Genomic DNA, 23500 nt, shown 5'->3' with positions numbered 1-23500 from the left:
GAATCCTAGAAAATCAATTAAAATTACTTGAAATAATGAACAACTTTATTAAAGTTATAGGAGATAAAATAAACTTGTATAAATCATCAACATATCTTTATATTATCAACACAGCCCAGCAGCAAGAGACGGAAAGAGAAATTCCATTTAAAATAACTGTAGACAATATAAAATACTTGTGAGTCTGCTTGCCAAGACAAACCCAGGAACTATATGAACAGAATTACAAAACACTTTTCACACAAATAATGTCAGACCTAAATAGTTGGAGAAATAGTAATTATTTATTCATAGGTCAAGACAATACAATAAAAATGATAATTAACTTACCTATTCCATTTCATAGGAATGAAATTAAAAATATGAATGTTGATAACTCTTTACATTTAATTGTGGAAAATGAAATATTATTAAAATATATAAATATATATATAAATATATGTATATTTTATATAAATATATATATAAGAAATTGCCTGTGAAGTCACCTCCTCATACTATTTACCCTAAAACATGTAAGTTAAATATAGATAAAATTAATAGAAAAAAGGGTTTTTTTGGTCTGGGGTAGTTATTCATTTTCTACTGATAGGTAAAGCCTATACATTTCTGTTAATCCCATGCCTGTATTTTGAACCTTTGTAAATTTTAAGTTTCCTGAAGACAAGAAATATGTTACTTCTTAATGTCTGTTCCCAAGTCTATTGGGTTTTATGCTGTGAAGAGTAAATATACCTTTTAGTGATTAACCAATTTTGACCAAGGTATTTTTGAAACATTACTTACTCATCTGCTTAAGTTCTAATTAGGATAGATATAATATACAAATACATTATATTTATCCTATTGAAATGCTCAAGCATGTTGTGAAAGTAAAGGTTATGCCAACAAATTCAAGTCTTTAATGGGTTTGTCGATGTTAGAATGATGGACATGTCAATGAAACATTCTAGCTACATTAAGAAAAATACAGAACTACCTCAACTGCAGCATATTGATTTTCAAAGGGCACAGAAAGTCTTACTCCATTTACTTATGGTGAAGTTACTATCTGCATTTTTAGAAAGAATATATGAAATTCTAAAGTTAGAAATCCTTGACATGTTGCCATATTTGTGTATAATATATGTAGATATGTATGTATATTTCTGGCTATTGAAATACTATGTTATATATATATATACATACACATACATATATACATATATATTCATACATATATTTAATATCCTCTTATTTTATATGTACTTTTATTACTTTTTCTTCTGTTAGTGACAAATTTTAAGAAAAAATAAAGTGATTTTTTTCCTTTACATCAGTCCCCACCCCTGCAACATGGCTATCGACATGCATTTCAATTATTGTATAATAGAAGCCAACAACTATGCTACTGGACAGCACATATTTGATGATATTACCTACTGGGATTGGGAGAAATAGCTGGAATCTTGCAACATGGCAGTGTGGAAATAACGGATAAAGTCGGAATCATGGGACTAGGCTCCAAATACCTTCTCTGATCCTCACTACCTGTGTGACTGTAGACAAGCACGTTAACCTCTTTGAGCCCCAATTGCCTCATCTGTAAAATTAGGAGATTGGACTAGCTAACTTCTAAGGCCACTTTCAGCTCTGAATCTTTGATCAATAGGACCTATCAACATTAGTAATAAACTCCATTCCTTATTCACTGAAGCACTTCATGTAATAAGTAACTGGCCACAGCCTTTAGTGGTATAGGCCATTGACATAATAGCAAACAAAACTTAACAAGGAGGTTTGCTTTTGGAAGTCAGAATCGCAAGTTCTTCCACAGTGCTTATCTCTCCAAGTGCTTTTTAGTTGCATTTGTGACTCCTTTGAGGCTTTTATGAGAGTATCACATGAATTTTCTAAATAAAATCCCCTCTCTTATATTCGCATATCAATAAGATTTATTCCACAGGAGAGTTGCACTGTAGATAAACACATTACTGTAACCAAGATTTTTATAAAATGTATTCATTCATGGATGCATTTAAAATTCATTAAATTTAAGCAGAAAAGAAACACACGTGTGTGTGTGTATGCTTCTTTGGATCTTAAAAACACAGAAAATGAATCATTTGGTCCTAAACTTTCACTTTGAATTTTTCTGTTTTTAATACTTCTATTTATTATCCATCAAGTAAGCAAATATACACAGAGTAATAAAAGTTACATGATGATACAGGAATAAATCAAAATCACAAGTTTATCATTTCACTAATAGCTGGAATAGGGAAATTCATGCATAATTTAATGCAAAACAGGTGTTCTTAACAAGTACTTTTTGGAGAGGCTTAGAGGATTTTCATTATAAATGAAACAGGAAAATAATAAGAACATTAGAGCTAGAAGACAGCTTAGAGATTTTCTAGTCTAGTGCCTTTATTTCGCAGATCAAACATTGAGATCTAGAGAGTTAAGGTGACTTGTTCAACATCAAATAGCTATTTGAAGAGAAACTAGGGTTGAAGTCTAGGTCTTCAATAATACTAAAGTATCTTCCTGAAGGAAAAGTGAAAAATTCTAGAAGTGGAGATAAAGGAAGCAGAGAAGAGGGTAGGGATACTGGTCAATCTGTTAGTTGATTTATCCCAGGGATGGGGAACCTGCACCTGAAGACCACACGCGGCCCTCTAAGTCCACCCTCTAAATCCTCAAATGTGGACATCTAAGTCCTCAAGTGTGACCCTTTGATGGACTTAGAGGGCCACACTTGAGGATGTAAAGGGCCACATGTGGCCTCCAGTCTGCGGGTTCCCCACGCCTGATTTATTCCATTCTGACAATATTATATTGTTGTCTCAGAACAAAGCTCAAAACGGAAATCATTTATAAAGAAGTTTACTAAGTTGCCCAGCAGAGTTGGGAAAGCCAAAGAACAGCTGGTCCAATATCCAGGGAATCTGTAAGTTACATTTGCATAGGACTCCAACAGAGGGACAAGGAAACAGTAGATGATTGGCCAGCACAGAATCCGATTTTCAGATAAGTCGCACAGGTTGCTTGAGACGCATAATGGGAGAAAATTCCTCACATTCCTTGCATCAATCTTCTAATCTAACTGGGTTTCTGGTCAGTATAACTAGGTCCTGAGTTAAGTATTAAGAAAATATGGTTTCCAAGAAACATGTCTGATTTCTCAGTCATGCAGGGCTAGATTCAAATAGTGCAATAAAGTTTTCCCATGTAGTCAATTAACTCTTATTAAGTGTCTTCTATGTACCATGCTCTGTGCTATGAAAAGAAGGTCAAAGACAGTTCCTGCCCTGATGAAGTTCATAGTCTAATGGGGGGATGACAAATATGACAAGCCAAAGAAATGTTAAAAAAAAAAAGTGCAAACAAGTGACAAGATAAAAAGGAAATAACTGAAAGGGCTGGATTAGGATTAATAGAAAGACTTCCTGAAAAGATAGGATTTTAACCAGGATATAAAAAAAAATGTCAGCGAAACCATTAGGTAGAGATGAGGAGGGAAAGCATTCCAGGCATGCGGGATAGCCAGAGAAAATACTTGGAGCCACAAGATGCAATGTATTGTTGGTGGAACACCAAATAGGTCAGTGTCATTGGTTTGAAGAGTATGTGACATGTTGTAAGGTGTAAGAAGACTGGAAAAGTTGGAGGGACTAGGTTATGAAGGGCTTTGAATGCCAAATAGAGGATTTTGCATTTGATCCTTGAGGACATCGGGACCCACTGGAATTTATTGATTGGGGGCAGAGGGAGGATGACATGTTGGACTTGCACTTGAAGAAAATCCCTTTGATACTTGGAAAAGGGAGAGATTTCCATTAGGCATACTCATCACCAGGTTATTGCAATTGTACAAAGATGACGTGATGTAGCCTGCACTAAAGTAGCAGCAGTGTCAGAGGAAAGAGACATATTCAACATTAGAAGAGAGCTTAGGATAGGGAGGAAGTTGTGAAAATCATCAGCATAGAGATCTTAGTTAAATGTCATTAGATGAAGTGACATAGTATAGAAGGAAAAGAGAAGAAAGTCCAGGACAGAAGCCTGAGAGATACCTGTGGTTAGAATGGGTGATATGGACAAGGATTCAGCAAAAGAGATTGCAAAGGAGTGATCTGACAGGTGAGAGAAGCAGGAAAGAGAGATGTCCTGAAAACCTAGAGAGAAGAAAGTATCAAGGAGAACAGGGTGATCGTCACTGTCATAGGCTGTGGAGAGGTCAAGAACAATGAGCATCAGAAAAAGCTATTGGATTATGCATTTTAGAGATCCTTGGTATCCTTGGAGAGAATTATTTCAGTACAATAATGAGGTTGGAAACTGAATTATAAAGAGTTAAAAAGAGAGCGAGAGGAGAGAACATGGAGATATTTATTGTAGCTGACCTTTTTCCAGAAGTTTAGCCACAAAGGGCAAAAGTTAGAGGGATGGAAAGATCAGGTGAGTGGTTTTTGCTTTTGTTTTTTGCAGATGAGGGAAACATGGACATGTTTGTAGGCAGTAGGGAAGGAGTCAGTTTTGAGGGAGAAATGGAGAATAAGTGATAGAATGGGGATGACAGAGGAACAATTTGTTGAAGGAAATGGGATGGAATGGGTTTGCTTAACAAGTAGAGGAATTAGCCTCACTAAAGAGTAGGGTCACCTCTTTGTGTGTAACATGGATGAAGGAACAGAAAGTGACAGTAGGCATTTGAGTGATATGAAATGAGGAAGAGGGGAGAAAATGGAGTTGACAAAAAATGGCCTCTTTTTTTCTACAAATTATGAGGCAAAGATTTCAACTGAGAGGGGTCAAGAGGATGAGACAATAGCTTTGAGGAGGGAGAAATGGTTTGTTAGAGCCATGGTGGAGAATATGCAATGTTAATGTAAGGTTAATGGTGAATGGGGGGAAGAGTTAAAGATCTTCCCCACCCATTAATAGGCCTCAGACACCTTTGGTTAATTTCTAACTTTTCTAATTTCTAATTCTAATTTCACTTGGTCCTGAGAGTTGTGCCCTCCAGCTCTAAGAAGTGCTTATACACGCTGAGGTGAGGTTTTACTTTCATGTTTGGAAGAAGGATTGTGTGCCAGATGAGACTGTAGGTAGCCATTAAGAGCCCCCCGCCCCTATTCAGCTTTGAAAATCCAAATATTGCTGTTTCTCTCTCTGGTAAGGATATATGTATTATCTGTGGTCAGAGAGTTGGAAGCCCCATCTGCTGGCCTTTCTGTTCGTAATTTCTGTTTGTATTTTCTCTGAAGTTCAAGGTGCTGATTTTTCCCTTGAACTAAGCGAATGATATATATATACCTGATAAAGCAGATTGTTAACCCTTCAAAAGTTGCTTTCCTATTAGAAAAGCAGATCTAAGAACCTGTACAGCAGGCCCTCCTACATATTCTGGGGTCCTCACTGTTACAGAGTAAAATAGAGAGCTGATAAGGAAGGAGTAGTCAGATTTCCTAGCAGTAGTAAGGGCCTAATTGAGGTTGTGTAGCATAGATTGCTAGTGGACCCAGTCAGAATTTTGTCCATCTTTATACCCCCTTTAATTATCTTTCCCCATCTTTGATTAGCAGCTTGTGTGTAGGACTGAAGACCAATGGTGAGAGTGATACAAGGCTGATGCTTGCAGGGTGCAATGGGTGATATGATAAAGGGTTTAGGGACTCAAGAGAAGAGGGCAGTATAGAATTGAACTGGCTTGCTAAGGGGTCAAGATGTGGAAAAGAAAAGACATTAGTAAACGTAAAGGTCATGATGGCCTGGGAGAGAACTGAGGGGAAGCTCTAGAAAGAGTACTGGAGGGCGGTTTTAATTGCCTTTCATCATTTTATGATAATATGGTATATTGATGGTCATAGGAATACAGATCTAAAACAACAAGAACACACGTAGGCCATCTAGTGCAAAGCTCTCATTTTCAGATAGGAAACTGAGACCCAAGGAGATTGAAGACAGCAACTGTTTGAGATGGGATTTGAAAATCTGACTCCAGATACTTTGATCACTTACGAATACTCAGGATGGACACCACATGAGACTTTATTTGTCTCTGCTGATTTTCATGTACTCATGTGTCTTTAAGCACAAGAACTGTGACCAGAGTGGCTTCTGGGAAGGTGTAGCATCTGCCTTGAGTTTGCGTTAGGACAACACAACAGATAGAGGTGAAATTGTCAGTTGGGTTAACATTTTTGTCCACCATTCTCACTTCTGCCATTTTTTTCTTTTCTCTAAGGAATGAGATTTTTAAATTCCGATGTGAGAAAAGTATTATTAAATCTCCTTTGAAGTTTGCCATGTCTCTAAACTGTGATACATTTTGAGTTATCCCTATTTTCATTGTAGGTTCATGTTAATCTATTAAAAATATATATGCACACACACATGTATGCATGTATGTATATGTGTGTATATATACATATATGTATATGTGTGTATATATGCATGTATACATTCACACATAGATATATAAGTGATAATAGATTTTAACTAATAATTTGTTTGTCTTTCTGAAGATCATGGGTTTATAGCTGCTAAACTTTTTATTTTACAGATGAGGAAGTTTAAACCTAGAGAAATGAAATGACTTGCCCAATAACACATGGGCAGTAAGTGACAAGAGCCAGGATTTTAATTCAGAGCCTCACACTTTAAATTCAGCACTCTTTTCACTCCACTGTGCTGCCTTCTCCTTTTCAAGAGGGTTATGACAGCGTTGGACCATTTGGAGGCATTGCACCATTTGGAGATACCTGATGGCCTATTAAAATCTGCAAAGTTTCCTTCCCCATCATCTTATAATGTAGAAATGTGATTATAATGAATACTGTCCATTCATGCCTCAGCGTTTCTGGAATAGCTATACATTAACCTTACACTAACATTTCATACTGTCCACAGTAGCTCTAACAAACCTTCTCTCCCTCCTCCCTTTATACAAAGTCAACTGCAAGTCATGTCATCATCTTGATGTCATGGTCTTCTTCAAGAACAAAGATAGGATTTATCTCCCAACCCCATTTCTCTCAAAGGTGTTACCATCCTTCCAGTCTCCCAGTTTTGTAACCTCAGCATTATCCTGACCCTCCTCACTCTCCCTCATCCTAGACATGCAATCACTTGCCAAATCTTGCCCTTTCTGCCTTCATAACATCTTTAGCAGCCATGTCTTCTCTCTACTCAAATCCAATTGATTTCAATCTCTTATTCGATTTTGCCCAGATTAGTACAACAGCATTTTAACTGGTCAGGTTAACAAGCACATATAAGTACCTTTTATGTTCCAGGCATGATACTAAGTGCTGGACATACAAAAAATGTCAACACACACACAAACATTCACATACACACAGAGCTCACAGTCTACTGGAGGAGACTGAAAAATGCCTACATACAAAATAGATATCAGGTAAACTGAAGAAAATTTCAGAGGGAAGGCACTAGAATAACAGGGAATCAGAAGAGCTTTCTGCCTAGAGTTTCTTCCCTTTCTAGTACATCTTACACACCTGCAAAGGAAATTTCTTTAAGCTCAGATGTGATCATGTTGCTTCATCCCTTCTAGCAGTTTCCTATTACTTCTAGGGGAAAATATAAACTCAATTCGCATCCCTTCACAACATGGCCTCAACTAACTTTCCAGCCTCCCTGGACATTACCCCAGACTCCTACAGAGTGACTTACACTGCACTTCAGCCAAACTAGCCTTCTATCTGTTCCAAGTACTATTTTGGTGCTTTGCCCTCACCATCACCCCTACCTAGAATGGATCTCCTCTCTGTGGTTTCATAAAATCCCTCTTTTCTTTTAAGAAGCATCTAAAGCATCATTTTCTGCATGAAACTTTTTCTGATCCTCCCAGCTGCTAGTTCCCCCTTCCCGCCACAAGCTGTCTGGTATTTAATTACTTTGTATATATTTGAATTTATTCACTTCATATTTATGCTTTAGGTTTTTTAAGATCTATTTGTTGTCTTACTCATTAGAATGTAAAGGCTTCCTGAATAAGGATTGCTTTATTCTTTGAACTCTCATCCCCTGGGGCCTAGCATACTTCCCTGTCACATAGCAGTCACTTTATAAATACCTGTTTTTCAATTCTTTGTATGTTGAATTTTTGGGGTATCGGAGTGGAAGTGGGAAGGAAGAAGCAGAAGGTATGTGTGGCACATTCCGGAGTGCTTGAGCAGCCCATGCCCCACATGGTGCCTGAGGAATTAATCACTAATGTGGCCAACAATCAAGGAAAAACTGACCCTACTTGGTCTTAGGCTGATGTGCAATCTAATCTGTTGGAGAAGTCAGGAGAGAAGCAAGGAATTATCTCTTCCTTCTATATTTCAATGTGAACTTTAATAACTGATGGGTCCCGTTAGCATAACATTTGTGAAAAGACCAATCTCTTTCTGCACATAGGCACATGCATAGCTAAGGTGCAAACTATACAAAAGAATAAAGCCGTTTATCCTTAGATTAACATTGCAACTCTTTGGAAACACCTCTATCATAGAAAGGCATCTCTATATGATTACCTAGTTTGTCAGGAGCTAAAATGGAAACTATAATTATTTTTCCATAAGTAAACAGAGAGAGAGAGAGAGAGAGAGAGAGAGAGAGAGAGAGAGAGACAGAGACAGAGACAGAGAGACAGAGAGAGAGAGAGAGAGAGAGAGAGAGAGAGAGACAGAGACAGAGAGACAGAGAGAGAGAGACAGAGAGAGAGACAGAGAGAGAGAGAGAGAGAATGGAGAAGGGAAATAGTTACATGACAAAAGTAGATGGGCAGGATGGACAGTTTGGTTTTTGGTTTTTTAATTTACTTTTTTTCATTAGAGTTTTCTCTTAGTTGTTAATAAAACCCTTCTCAACTGCAAAAGCCCCATCCTTTGCTATAATTCCGAGATTCCACACACCTTCCCTGTGAGAACTGCCCTTAGATATGATGGACCATCTTCATTTCTAAAAACAATTTTAGGAATAAGAATGATCTTAGTCTCATTCCTGGAAAGTTAATCATGTCACATTTAAATACCCAGGAGGAAAATGCAGGTTTCCAGTACATAGGTACTGTGGGACACATAGACCAATATATTAAAGCAGTGACAAGTTCTTTTAGATTAGCAAACTAAAGGCCAATCAATTTCTATTGCCATTACTTTTCATTATCACATCATGTTCTGTTAAATATACACGGCAAGGAGCCTTCTATTCCAGTGAGGCTAGACATGCTCATTCCAGTTAATAATCATTTTTTTCTTTCATGGTCTTTATGAAAATGTCTGGTTTAATACTTGGGCTTATATCATTTAAGAGTATCAAGAGGCTCTAAATACGGACCTAAATTAAACGGGTGGGTTGGGCTCATCATGCAAAAGTTGTTTTTATTTCTACTAAAATCACAAAACTTATTAGAACAAAGCTTCAAAGTCATTAAGTTCAATATGGCCTTCCTAACATTTTATCTATAGAAGAGGATGGTGTATGTCAACCAGTTTGTCATTACTTCCTAACTGAATGAACAACCTTCTCAGTACATTTTAGTAAACAATTACCACCATATTCCACATAAATTTTAGGTAATCAATGAAGTTACAAAATTTATGCTTAACCTAATTTAATTATTACTGATAAATATTTGATTAGGTGATTGAATTTTATAATGACTATTATTTTCACATAATTAACTATAATGATGTAATTATGACACAAATTCCAAATAACACTAGGGTTCTCTATAATGTACACTGATGGAGTGAATGAATTAGAGTAACAGGTCCACATTATCATTATCGAAATGCATTTGATAGGATTATCTAGATTGCTTAAATATAAAGGGGTTATCCTTAATTAGCATTTTAACTCAAAAACTAATTAATGGATTTAATAAAATGGAGCCAACAGGCAAATTTGATAGCAGTATAATTCATAGAACACAAAACAAAAAATAGGCATTCACATAATTTCTCTTACAAGTACAGGTGATGCCTGGACTGCAGGATTGTGTAAACTGTGAAGGCAAAGGTGCAAGAAAGAATAGCAAAGATAGAGATGGGGAAGGAGTAAAAGAGAACAAACCTCTTCTCTGATTGATGGAGAGCTAGAAAGGACAGAATATAAAATGATAAATCATGATACAAAAGCTATGTCAGTCCAACATTTCCAAATGCCTTAAGAGCCAATAGGGATAATGAGTTGGAAAATTTATGTGGTTGGATAGTCTACCAATCATTAAGTTAGTTAAACAAAGAAGTAAGTGACTCGTGAAATAAATAACTTGGTAGCATAGATATAACCTAGGAACAAAAAAAGGGATTTTATTTTTTTCACCAAGTTTATAACCATTGATGAATCTTTAATCCTTTTGAATCTAAAGCTATATCCATCACTGGTCATCAAAACTACTAAACAGTCATTTCAGAGTTTGGTTCCTAAGCATTTCCAAATAGTAGTTGTATTTGTAAAAATGTGGAAAAAATTTGTCCTTCACATATTCTTTTCACCTACTGCTTTAGCTATGCAAAGTCAGAATGGTGTGATCTGTTAGATTTGCAGGAATTAAGCCCACATTCTGGCTTTATCCTCCAAGTAATGGTGGCTAAGATATTTAACCTCCTGGCTTTGGTTTCCTCATCTGGAAAATGAGAGGTCCTTTCCAGTTTTAAACATATGATGCTATGCAACTTCACTCTCCTCTTCCTTATCCTTATTTTGAAGCAAAATCCATATAAAAGAAAAAAAAAAACTTGTTTTCAGCAACACAAGGATCCAAGACAACTCTGAAGGACTTCTGATGAAAAATGCTGTCTGTTCTCAGAGAGAGAAGTGATGGAGTCTGAGTACAGACTGAAGCATACTTTTTAACTTTATTTTTCTTGGGTTTTTATTTTGGTCTATGTTTGCTTCTACAGCATGGCTAATATGGAAACCTGTTTTACATGACTACACATGTATACTGTATATCAAATGGCTAACCTCAATGAGAGGAGTGGGTGGTCAGAGAGTAAATTTGGAATTCAATTTTAAGAACATATGTTAAAAATTGCTTTTCCATGTAATCAAAGAAAAATAAAACACTAAATTAAAAAAGAAAAAATAAATATGTGAATATGCTGTGTATATTACTTTAATTAATTACTTTATTAATATTAATTAATATTACTTTATTAGTAAATTACTTTAATACTAAATTTATACTATATATTTCCATGTGCATATATGTGTATAGATATTTGCATGTGTGTGTGTTATAAAATCTAACAGCACAGACATAACAGCAAAGACAAAAGCCCTCAAATCTGCTTTCTTTGAATTCTGTATTCTTTTCATTTCTTTCTCCTTCACATTCTCCTTTCCTGCTTCCCTATCCCTGTGTCCCACAGATTTCTTTCATCTGCTCCAGACACTGGCCTTATATTCATTTCACTTTCTTCTTCTTCCTCAATGGTGAGTAAGAAAGAAGGAGGGAGGGAGGGAGGGAGGGAGGCAGGGAGAGAGGGAGAGGGAGAGGGAGAGGGAGAGGGAGAGGGAGAGAGAGAGGGAGAGGGAGAGAGAGAGAGAGAGAGAGAGAGAGAGAGAGAGAGAGAGAGAGAGAGAGAGACAGAGACAGAGACAGAGACAGAGACAGAGACAGAGAAAGAGAGACTGAGAGACAGAGAGAAAGAGAGACAGAGAGACAGCGAGAGAGACAGAGAGAGACAGAAACAGAGAGAGACAGAAACAGAGAGATGCAGACAGAGATAAAGAGACAGAGAGGGACAGTGACAGAGAGAGACAGACAGAGAGACAGAGACAGAGAGTCAGAGACAGAGAGAGATAGAGACAGAAAGAGAGACATACAGACATACAGAATCTGTTTATTTTCTAGTAGTATCTCATTGGGTATTTCCCATTTCTCTCCTACCACCCTTCCACCTCATATTTTTAAAATTTCATTGTTTTAATAAATGTCTCCACTACTAGGAGGAATAATTGTATTTTAGAATTCAATAATAACAATACCTTGTCTAGAGTTAGTCTTTTACAATTTATGGAGTGGGATAGACAGACAAAATTCTAGATTTGAAGTTGGAAAAGACCTCAGAAGTCAGTTAATCCCACGTCTTCATTTTGCTGAAGAGAACTGAGGCGCTAAAAAGTGATTTGTTCAGTTTGCAAGGTCTCTATACCAGGTCTTCTGCTCAAAATCCCATACACTTTAGATTAAACTCTATTGGCTTCATAACTTGTTGTGCACTTTTGGACAAATGAGTAAACTAATCTTCAACAAGTTTATGGCACGTATTCAAGGTCTTGTAGCTAAACAGAGAAAGACATAGGGAACACAAATCTTATGAGTTCTTGACAGTAGTACTTTTACTATAGCATAAGCTCATAGATCTATATATGGAAAAAACCGTAGAAGTCATTAAGATCAATCTGCGCATTTCTTGGATTAGGAAACCTCAGTTTCAGTAGAGTCAATTTTCATTCTACACTTATGCCTCTTCATATTATCTCTTGCTAAGTGTCATACATACTGGGCTATCATTCTTTGAAGTAATGCTTCTGGGACTTTTCCTCGTTTTTTCTAATTGCAAACTGGGGAAGGAGAAGGGTAGAAGAAAGGGTGAGAAAGATAGCATGAACTCATTAATGGAAATATAGCTGGAAAATATGTTTATTAGTAAGGTAAACACTAATTTGAAATCAGTCATCACAGCACTGAATACTCTCTAGAAGCGAATATAAACACACACTTCAGTAAGCTTTTTTTTTCCTTTTCTGATGTCAGTAATCTAGATGGCAAATGTCACTGTTGCTTTAATACATTGAGTAGACATAACTAAAATACTATATTTGTGATACTTACTGTACTGGCAGTTTCTTCCCATAAATTCACCAGGGCACTCACAGGAATAGTTGGCAACAAGATCTGTACAAATTCCACCATTCTTACAGGGTTCTGATTCACATTCATTTATATCTAACCAAAAAGAGAGAAAGTGAGAGAGAGAGTAGAAGAATTGAATGCTCAGTGGGAAAAAGTGGATTATAGAAAAAAAAAATTTCTCTTTTAATGACTATAAATTATGCATCATCTAAATGCCCACGTCATTGCTTATTAGTCTAAATGTGTGTATATGTATACATACATATACATATATATACACATATACATATGTGTACATATATATACACATACTATATATGTATTGCATATTTTCTTTAAGGAAAAAAAAAGATACAAAAGGCAGTCAAAGAAACATGATATTATCAATCAACTTGAACTGAAGTCCAATGAAATCAACTATTTCCTAGGAGAGAGAGGGTCACACATACGCAATGGTTGGATTCCTAAAATAAGCATGAATATTTTGGAAATGTTTAATGTATCCAAAAAATAAGTAGAACACATTAATCCTCATCATGAGATGAATTAATATTACTTGCAACATCTAGAAACTTACCCTGCAGCATCAGCTGCCAACTAAGACTGTATCATTTTATCTTAATTCATTAAAATTCTAACTGACAGAGTTGTTTGTTTCTTAATAGTTCTCCTTTGATGAATGAACTGAGAAGCAAATTGGAGGCAAAAACTACAACTAGTAATTTCCTAAGCATAATAAATATAGAAAGAAAGTAGGTTCCTCATTCTGTTACAATGCTTCTAAAGATTCGTAGACATTTATTGGAGGAATCTTATTCTTTCTTACATAAATATCACAACAACACAAAAATTAAGAGAAAGTAGCATCCCTCATCAACTTCAGACAGCATTTAAAACATATGTAACTTATCTTTTTAAAAGTCAGCCAGTTGACATAGTGGATAGAGTGCCAGGCCTGGAGTCAGAGGACTCATTTTCCTAGGTTCAAGCCTGGCCTCAGACACTTACTTTCTGTGTGACCCTGGACAAGTCACTTAACCCAGTTTGCCTAAGTTTCCTAATCTGTAAAATGAGCTGAAGAAGGAAATGGCAAACCACTCCAGTACCTCTGCCAAGAAAATCTCAAATGGGGTCATGAAGAGTCAGACATAACTGGATATGACTAAACAACAAAAACTTATCTTTCACTGACCAAATAAGCATAGTATCCTCAAATATCCATTGAGAATTCTACAAATGTCTGATGCCTAAAAAATTGGGGGAGAGTGGAGAAGACTATAAACTTATAGTTTGGTGAAGGTATATTGTGGTAGCAGAGCTAATGAAGGAATCAAATACTCTTAATCTTGGTTTTATAATTACAAAAAATATTTGAAAATGCCCTTTATATATATTAGAAAAAAGTTAGTTCACAAATGACTTCAATAATATGGAAACTTCCCCCACTGATCTAATATTTATATTGAAAAAATGACTTTTCACTCTTAAAGCTTGAGTAAGGAAAAAGTAAACAATGGTCTAATTCCCTACGCTTCCCCCTCTCTCCCTCCCCACCCTGCCGCTTCCAATCAGATATCTCTCAAGCTAAGTTGCACTGGTATTTTCTCTCTTTCTAAGGCTAATATGTTAATAATGGCTTCAATTTCTTTGTGGCAAGTGACGTGATTATGCTATTTAATCTAAAAGAATGGCCCTTCCAGCACTTCCTTTATGTTCATGAAACATTAAGGAGTAAAATGAGAGATTGATAATAACCACAAAAGATTGAGGTAATAAAACTAGGTGATAATATTAAAATGAATGCACACACACACACACACACACACACACATACACACACATCACCTGACATTCTAGAGTCACTCTAATATGTCGTTTGCTACATCATAGTTCTTCTCTCTCTCCTCCTCTTTCTTCTTTAAACAGGGCCATGTAAATAGCTGACACAGGAAATATGTAGCCACGCTTTGTAAACTAAGTTCCTTGCTTTCTAAAGTTAGAGGTGCATAAATAAGAAGTGTTGCATGCCTCTCCCAGTATCTCTCTTTTTAAAATTTATTTATTTATTTTTATCTTTTTGTTTAAGTTTTCAACACTCATTTTCATAAAATTTTGAGTTCCAAATTTTCTCCCCATCTCTCCCCTCTCCATCCCAAAACGTCTTGCATTATGGTTGCCCCTTCCACCAATGTGCTCTCCCTTCTAACACCCCTCCTTTCCCTTATCCCTATCTTCTCTCTTGTCCTGTAGGGCAAGATACATTTCTATACCCCATTACCTGTATTTCTTATTTCCCAGTTGTATACAAAAACAATACTCAACATTTGTTCCTAAAACTTTGAGTTCCAACTTCTCTTCTTTCCTCCCTCCCCAACCATCTGCCCTGAGAAGGCAAGCAATTCAAAATAGGCTATATATATGGCTAGTTTTGCAAATGACTTCCATAATAGTCATGTTGTATAAGACTAACTGTATTTCCTTCCATCCTATCCTGCCCCCCATTTCTTCTAATCTCTTTTTTGACCTTGTCCCTTCCCAAGAGTGTTTACTTCTAATTGTTCCCTCCTCCCATTTGCCCTCCCTTCCATCATCCCCCTACTCTGCTTATCCCCTTCTCCCCTATTTTCCTGTAGTGTAAGATAGATTTTCATACCAAATTGAGTGTGCATGTTATTCCTTCCTTGAGCCAAATGTAATGAGAGTAAGATTCACTTTTTCCCTCTTACCTCCACCCTTTTCTTTTCCATTGGAAAAGCTTTTTCTTGCCTCTTCAATGAGAGATAATTTGCCCCATTCCATTTCTCCCTTTCTCCTCCCAATATATTCCTCTCTCACCCCTTAATTTTATTTTTTTAGATATGATACTTTCCTATTCAACTCACTCTGTGCTCTCTGTCTCTCTCTGTCTCTTTCTGTCTGTCTGTCTCTCTCTCTCTCTCACTCTATTTCTATATATATGTATGTGTTTGTGTTTGTGTGTGTGTATGTGTGTGTGCATGTATAATCCCTCCAATTACCCCAGATACTGAGAAAACTTTCAAGAGTTACAAATACTGTCTTTCCTTGTAGGAATGTAAACAGTTCAACTTTAGTAAGTCCCTTGTGATTTCTCTTTCCTGTTTATCTTTTCATGCTTCTCTTGATTCTTGTCTTTGAAAGTCAAATTTTCTTTTCAGCTCTAGTCTTTTCATCAAGAATGCTTGAAAGTGCTCTATTTCATTGAATGAACATTTTTTCCACCTGAAGTATTATACTCAGTTTTGCTGGGTAGGTGAATCTTGGTTTTAATCCAACTTCCTTTGACTTCTGGAATATCCTATTCCAAGCCTTTGATCCCTTAATGTAAAAGTTGCTAGATCTTGTGTTTTCCTGATTGTACTTTCACAACACTCGAATTGTTTCTTTCTAGTTGCTTGCAATATTTTCTCTTTGACCTGGGAACTCTGGAATTTGGCTACAATATTCCTAGGAATTTCTCTTTTTGGATCTCTTTCAGGAGGTGATTGGTGGATTCTTTCAATATTTATTTTACCCTCTGATTCCAGAATATAAGGGCAGGTTTTTTTGATAATTTCGTGAAAGATGATGTCTAGGCTCGTTTTTTGATCGTGGCTTTCAGGTAGTCTCATAATTTTTAAATTGTCTCTCCTGGATCTACTTTCCAGATAGTTGTTTTTCCAATGAGATATTTCACATTATCTTCCATTTTTTTCATTCTTTTGGTTTTGTTTTATAATTTCTTGATTTCTCATAAAGTCATTAGCTTCCATCTCTTCCATTCTAATTTTTAAAAAACTATTTTTTTCATTGAGCTTTTGAACCTCCTTTTCCATTTGGCTAATTCTGCTTTTTAAAGCATTCTTTTCCTCTTTGGCTTTTTGGACCTCTTTTGTCAATTGAGTTAGTCTATTTTTAATGCTATTTTTAAAGTTATTTTCTTTAGCATTTTTTGGGTCTCCTTTAGCAAGCTATTGACTCATTTTTCATGATTTTCTTTCCTTGCTCTCATTTCACTTCTCATTTTTTCCTCCACCTCCCATACTTGATTTTCAAAGTTCTTTTTGAGCTCTTCCATGGCCTGGGATCATTGCATATTTATTTTGCAGCTTTTGGATGCAGAAGCTTTGACTTTTATGTCTTCTCCTGATGGTAAACATTGTTCTTCCTCACCTGAAAGGATGGGATAATAGCTGTTCACCAAGAAAATAACCTTCTATAGTTTTTTTTTCCTCTTTTGGGCATTTTCCCAACCAACTACTTGACTTTTGGGTCCTTTGTCAGGAGGAGGGTATACTCTGGGGACCTGAAATTTCTCAATTCCTCCAAGGTGGCACAATCAAGGGAGAGGAATTTAACTCCTCAGAGGCCTCCACCTCCTCCACTCCCCAGGACCATGCTCAGGGCTGAGATTCAGATCAGATGTTCAATTCCCCTGGGGCTTTGGAGGGTGGCTGAGCAGCTTCAACAATGGATCTTGGCTGCTGCTGCTGGTGCTGCTGCTGCTGCAGCCTGGGGCCAAAGCTAGAGGAGGACACTGCTCCCTTCTTGCTCTGGTTGCAATAGCTCTTTCACTGACCCTTGGCATCTGTGGGTTAAGGGATCTTCAAACCAGTGCTGCTACTGGGGATTCTGTCCTTGAAGCCTGTGGCCAAAGCTGGGCTAGGTTCTGCTCTGTGTCTGGTGTGACAGACCTTTCCTGTCAGCCTTCCAGGTCACCTGGGGTTGGAAATGTCCTTCACTCTGTTGTTCTGTGCTTTCTGCTGCTCTAGAATTTATTGAGAGTCTTTCTTTACAGGTATTTTATGGGCTGTGGGGGAAGAGCTAGAGTATGTGTGTCTTTCTACTCCACCACCTTGGCTCTACCCAACCCGTCTCTCTTAATATAATGACGTCCTTCTGATCTTCTCTGTGTCCTGTGTATTTCTTGTTTGTTCGTGATTAAAAGCATATTCTATCCCTCATTATAATGGGAGGTTCTTGAGGTCCGAGATTCTTTTTGCCTTTCTCAGTGCTGAGTTCAGTGCCTAGTATGCAGTTTGCACAAACTCAGTAACTTGATTTTTCAGATTATTTGATCACAAATTCCAATTTAGAATGAAGACCGTAACATTTAGATGATGCAGGTTCCAAGTTTCCAAAGAGCTTTGCTGTTGAGCAGATACATTGAATGTGTTTGTGTCATTTCCTTCCTTCATTCTGTCTTTTCCAGTCAATGACAGCAACCCTAAACCACCATATCCCTCTTCCCCACACTTGCCTGTATATAGTTCATAGTTCACATAGTTCACAGAACTCTAGAATTTGAGCTAGAAAGAACTTTAGCAATCATCTAGTCCAATTTCTTCATTTTCCAGATGAGGCTTAGAGAGGTAAAATGATGACCAAAATTAGATGGATAGAAAGCAGCAAAGAAATTTCATTCAACAATTTCATTAAATACCTCATAAATAAAACATTTGTAAATCATGGTCCATGTATCTCTGTGCTAGGCACATTTTGATCATGAAAAACTCACTCTTAAAGTGACAAGACTGCCACATAGGAAATACATTAATACATGAGGCAAATTCTTCCACTTCTTGAGAATCCTGATAATTAGCAAGTTTTTCTTATCTTGAGATGAAATTTATCTTCTCACCAAATGCTCCCAGTTCTTCCTCTCTGGACCCAAATAGGACAAAGTCAGAGAAGCCCTGTAGTCCCGTGGATAGAAGATTGGACCCAGTCATTAAAAGAGGGGTTTAAGTGTTGTCTCAGACCTTTCTTTGCTAGGTGCCTCATGAACTGTTGGGACTGGAAGCTCAATTCCGTGTGGACGGTCTCGTGCGGGTAAAAGTGGGACTTCTAAATCTTAGAGTCTTACGAGGCCCTCCATGAACAGCGGGGGTTCGAGAAGGTCAGACTGAGCTAGCTCGGCTAGCTCGGGTATTTCCACCTCTCCCCCGGAGATACCTGATGGGTGGAGTCTCCCTGCCCTCGAGGTCGTCCCGGATTGGAGCACACCTAGTTACCTAACAGCATGGTATTGAGATGCAAACTGTGTGGCTGAAGATTAAGTAGGATTGAGGAAGCCTAAAAGCTCTCTCTTAGCACGTGTGGAGCCAAAGAGAAAAGTAGGGCTCCGCTTCTTTTCTTTCCTCTCTCCCCTCTCCCTCTCTCCCCGCTTGTACTTCTACTTCCAATCCCTTAAGCTTAGCCTCCTTAGGAAATCTCCCCCTCTTCCTCTTAAGGAAGACCCCCCCTGCATTTGTAACCCGGACCCTGTAATAAAGCTCAACCCCTGTTCGACTCTGGAACGTCCTTTCTCTCATACGTGCATCCGGCGTGGCCAGCCGAAGACCTCGGAGGTGAGGTAGGAAAGACTCGGGTAGCCCAATACAGGCCTCTAGGCTTGGCAGTTGGCGCCCCAACAGGGATTGGGAGCGTAGATAATCCTGGGTGCTTTTGGGGTACACCCGGAAGGGGCTGTGAAAGAAGCGAGTCCCGAATCCTAGATTCGGAAGGAGAGAAAGTGGAGAGAAGCTTCCCAAACCCCTGGGAAAAGGGCAGGGATGAGGAATCAATTGCCAGTAATAAAGCCAGAGGAACAGGAGGTCTGGGCTGAGACACTTCACAGGGAAGGCAGGGAGGCGGGGGTCACAATAGAGTTAAACGACCTCCGAGAATTTTGTAAGGAAGGGCCGAAGAGGCCAGGGCGGGATTGGAATAAGAGTGGAAGCGGAGAGAGGGGAGGGGAGGACCCAGGCAAGCAGAAAGTTAAGCGGAAAGTTAAGGAGCGTAAAGAAAAAATAGGTTCGGAGCTCCATCTAGCGGATGGGAAAGGCGAGGCAGGGGAGAATGTACCGTGTCTTCCCTCTGCGCCTCCTTATAGCACGCTCCATACTGGAGCGGATAGGACCTGCCTTAGCGGTTGCTCAGTACCCCGGCACTGGAAGCTTAAAGAAAGCCAGAGACCAGTGTGGGGAATAGGAGGGTGCCAAAATACCTTAGAGACAATGCACCCAGTAAAGTGGGAGGCAGAGGATCGTCAAGGGACCGTATGGCCGTTGGTGATTCCAGGACTTAGTTTTAACATCTGGGGCAGGGACATTATGAGCCGCCTCGGGATGAGGTTATCAAATTTTTAGTAAGGGCCATTGCTGTTGCTCTGGAGTCCCCACCCTTGAATTGGAAGTCAGACACCCCGATTTGGGTGGAGCAATGGCCCCTGACTCCAGAAAAACTCCAGGCATTAAAAATACTGGTTAAGGAGCAATCAGCACCCTGGAATGCTCCTGTGTTTGTTATAAAGAAAAAATCCGGGAAATTCAGGTTCCTTACAGATGTTAATCAAGCATTTGTAAGCACCTGGCAGCAGCTATACCTAAGTAAAGAGCCACTATGCATTCTTATCAATTTTACCTTAAAGGCGATCCTCGCTAAACAAAGAAGGAGATGGAGATCGCCTAATACAATCAGAGCCAAGATTAAGAGGCCTAATACAATCAGAGCTAAGATCAAGAGGCCTAACACAATCATCAGAGCTTGATACAGCTGTCTCAAAAAAGCGCACATACTACTCCAGCTATGAGACATTTTAAGATACTAATATGGGGTCGAGGGTATGTTTGTGTCTCCACAGGAAAAGGGAATGCGTGGATTCCCATTAGAAGGATCCGTAAGTGGGAACCGAGGTCGGAGACGGCGGAGACGCAGGAGGCGGAGACCCTGGAGAGCCCAGAGACCCCAGAGAAGGATCATACACCACCTGACACTGCTGCTGACAGCTTCAATCTAGGCATCCCTTTTTCGCCAGCTGAATGAGGACTTTGATATCACAAACCCAGGACACTTGGGTGGGGAGGAGGTGACCAATTTTCCATCTGTATAGATCCATTTGCAAGATTAAGGGAGTGGTGATGTAAGGCGCCTACACCACCTGCTCCTCTTAAAATATGCTTTGGGATTAGTTGATTGCACTTCCCCTGTTGTAACTCAGCCATTTAGTTTCATCTTTGTTTTATTTGATGCCTCCCTTTGTCAGTTGTGCTAGCTGCAGATTTCTGTGTGAATGAAGTCTTGTTGTAGGGTACTCATATGCTAAAGGCCTTCCTAGTCCACTCAGCCTCCAGCCACTGTTTGCTCTAGAGCCAGGTGCGCTCCGCGCATAACAAAGAAGGGGATATGTTGGGACTGGAAGCTCAATTCCATGTGGACGGTCTCGTGCGGGTAAAAGTGGGACTTCTAAATCTTAGAGTCTTACGAGGCCCTCCATGAACAGCGGGGGTTCGAGAAGGTCAGACTGAGCTAGCTCGGCTAGCTCGGGTATTTCCACCTCTCCCCCGGAGATACCTGATGGGTGGAGTCTCCCTGCCCTCGAGGTCGTCCCGGATTGGAGCACACCTAGTTACCTAACAGCATGGTATTGAGATGCAAACTGTGTGGCTGAAGATTAAGTAGGATTGAGGAAGCCTAAAAGCTCTCTCTTAGCACGTGTGGAGCCAAAGAGAAAAGTAGGGCTCTGCTTCTTTTCTTTCCTCTCTCCCCTCCCCCTCTCTCCCCGCTTGTACTTCTACTTCCAATCCCTTAAGCTTAGCCTCCTTAGGAAGTCTCCCCCTCTTCCTCCTAAGGAAGACCGCCCTGCACTTGTAACCGATTCCCTGAAACAAAGCTCAACCCCTGTTCGACTCTGGAACGACCTTTCTCTCATACGTGCATCCGGCGTGGCCAGCCGAAGACCTCGGAGGTGAGGTAGGAAAGACTCGGGTAGCCCAATACAGGCCTCTAGGCTTGGCAATGAACAAGTCAATTCATCTCTTCCTTAGTTTCTTCAAAAGTTCAACTCATGCTAGAAATCCAAATATTTGAAGGTAGTAATTCTGTGCTTTCTCCTTTTCAACAAGCTAGATACCATTACTTCTCTTAGTAGATGCTTACATATCTGCATTTCAGTCTCTTCAATCCTAATTTAAAGTCAGATAAAGAGAGACAACTTTTGGAGGTCTGTAGATTCGCAGGATACATTATCGTAACCAACAAATACTTAAGAGCTTGTATGTAAACTACTATGACAAGTGTCTGGGCTATAAAGAGGTATGAAACTTATAAAGAAGTATAAAATGTAGCACAATATCCAGGGGTTTACAATTTAGTTTAGGAAGAGATGAGACATGAATTGATCCTTATAAAAAATAATAGACCTTGTACTGGTGAAAAAGAAGGTGGGAAATTCCAGGCAAAAAACAAAGCTATTTGAGTAAAGTTTTGAAGATGGAAATGTGAATTGCATACTGAAGGAACAGAAATAGTGGGATGTCTAAAGTATAGAGGCAGCAAGGTGGCACAATGGATAATATACTGAAATACAGAGTCAAGGAGGCCTGAGTTCGAATTCTGCCTCAGTAATTTACCAGCTATATAACTCTAGAAAAGTCATCTATTCTCTCTGGGCCTCAGTGTCCTCATCTATAAAATGGGATATAATGACAACATATAGTTCAAAAGGATGATAAGGTTCAAACAAAATAAAGTGTGTAAACCTCAATGAATTATGCAAACATCAGTTATGATTCTATATGTTAATGTTCTCTGTAATAGAGATAGGTTGTGGTTTCAAAATTAAATATTCTTTCAAGTTTCATGTTAGAAGTTGGGATAGTTACAGAACAGAGAAGAAGGAAGAGGGATAATTATTAGATTGAACAAGAAATCCTTTCTTTCTCTCTTTCCAACTCAAAGGTAAACATTGTTCAGCTTCTATGATTTAGCTCCTGTTCCATCCTGAAATGGTAAAGAATGTTTCATTTTATCCAAAATATTCTGCAAGTACTAAGCCCAGCCTTTAAGATATGAAACTGATTAGAGCTCTTAAGGATTCAGATGATCTTTTTCTGGTAGTCATAACCGATATTTTAAATAAAAAAAGAGGAAAGGGAGGGTAGGAGGGCAATATTAGATGGAAATATCATTTAGTCATTTCCCCCTTAAAATGATGAAGGTAATATAATGACAAGAAAATACACCAGCCAATATGGTATACAGTTAATTTTATTCCATTAGCATGGTCATTAATCAACCACTTAACCTCCCTTTTATTCCCATCTGTAAAACAATAATTGTATCCTATCCTGTTGTTTAATGTGCCCAGTCTGATGAATTCACAATCTCCACCACAGTCACACAGAGTTAGACAGCCATACATGAGGAAAATTGAGTCAAAGACATATCAAATGCATTGAGGTTTTCAGATAGAAAGAAATACCTATTGTTTCAAATTCAATATGAAATTTATAGTGAACCAAAACAAAGCCTGGTTTAAATGCTTTTCTATGTTTACAGCCCAAAGTAGCTTTCACAATCAAGGGACATTTTATGGCGTATTAATGATTTGTAGGGACTGTTGTTCTTTACTTCATTAAATCCTTAAATTCTTTACACGATAAACACTATTAAAAGAACATTTGAAATGACTGTAATCATTGAGATAAATCAACCTTTAAACTTCACAGTTATTTGTTCAGCAGGTCGGAGCTACTACCAACACCAGAGCAAATTATAATTAAGGGTATCAGACTCTAAAGAGTAATTCTCACCTTAGTCAGTGGATAAACTAGAATCTGGTTTGCTAAGATGAAGAAAGTTTACTGCCATTCTCAG

At 38.3% G+C, this 23500-nt stretch overlaps 1 protein-coding gene across 3 annotated transcripts in view; it reads right to left on the bottom strand.

The window, feature by feature from the left end:
- EDIL3 (EGF like repeats and discoidin domains 3) overlaps positions 1–23500 on the bottom strand; it is a 603244-nt gene that overhangs the window by 264716 nt on the left and 315028 nt on the right. For 2 of the 3 annotated variants that reach the window (XM_072606206.1, XM_072606207.1), the window contains one exon: positions 12845–12958. The exons of the other annotated variant lie outside the window; for it this stretch is intronic. In XM_072606206.1, the coding sequence (XP_072462307.1) occupies positions 12845–12958 (114 nt within the window). The remainder of the gene's footprint in view (positions 1–12844; positions 12959–23500) is intronic. 3 annotated transcript variants of the gene reach the window in all.

Source organism: Notamacropus eugenii, chromosome 4, assembly GCF_028372415.1.
Source record: "Notamacropus eugenii isolate mMacEug1 chromosome 4, mMacEug1.pri_v2, whole genome shotgun sequence".
Classification (NCBI taxonomy): domain Eukaryota; kingdom Metazoa; phylum Chordata; class Mammalia; order Diprotodontia; family Macropodidae; genus Notamacropus; species Notamacropus eugenii.
Note: the sequence above shows the minus strand (reverse complement) of the source record. Positions and strands in the feature narration are given on the sequence as shown.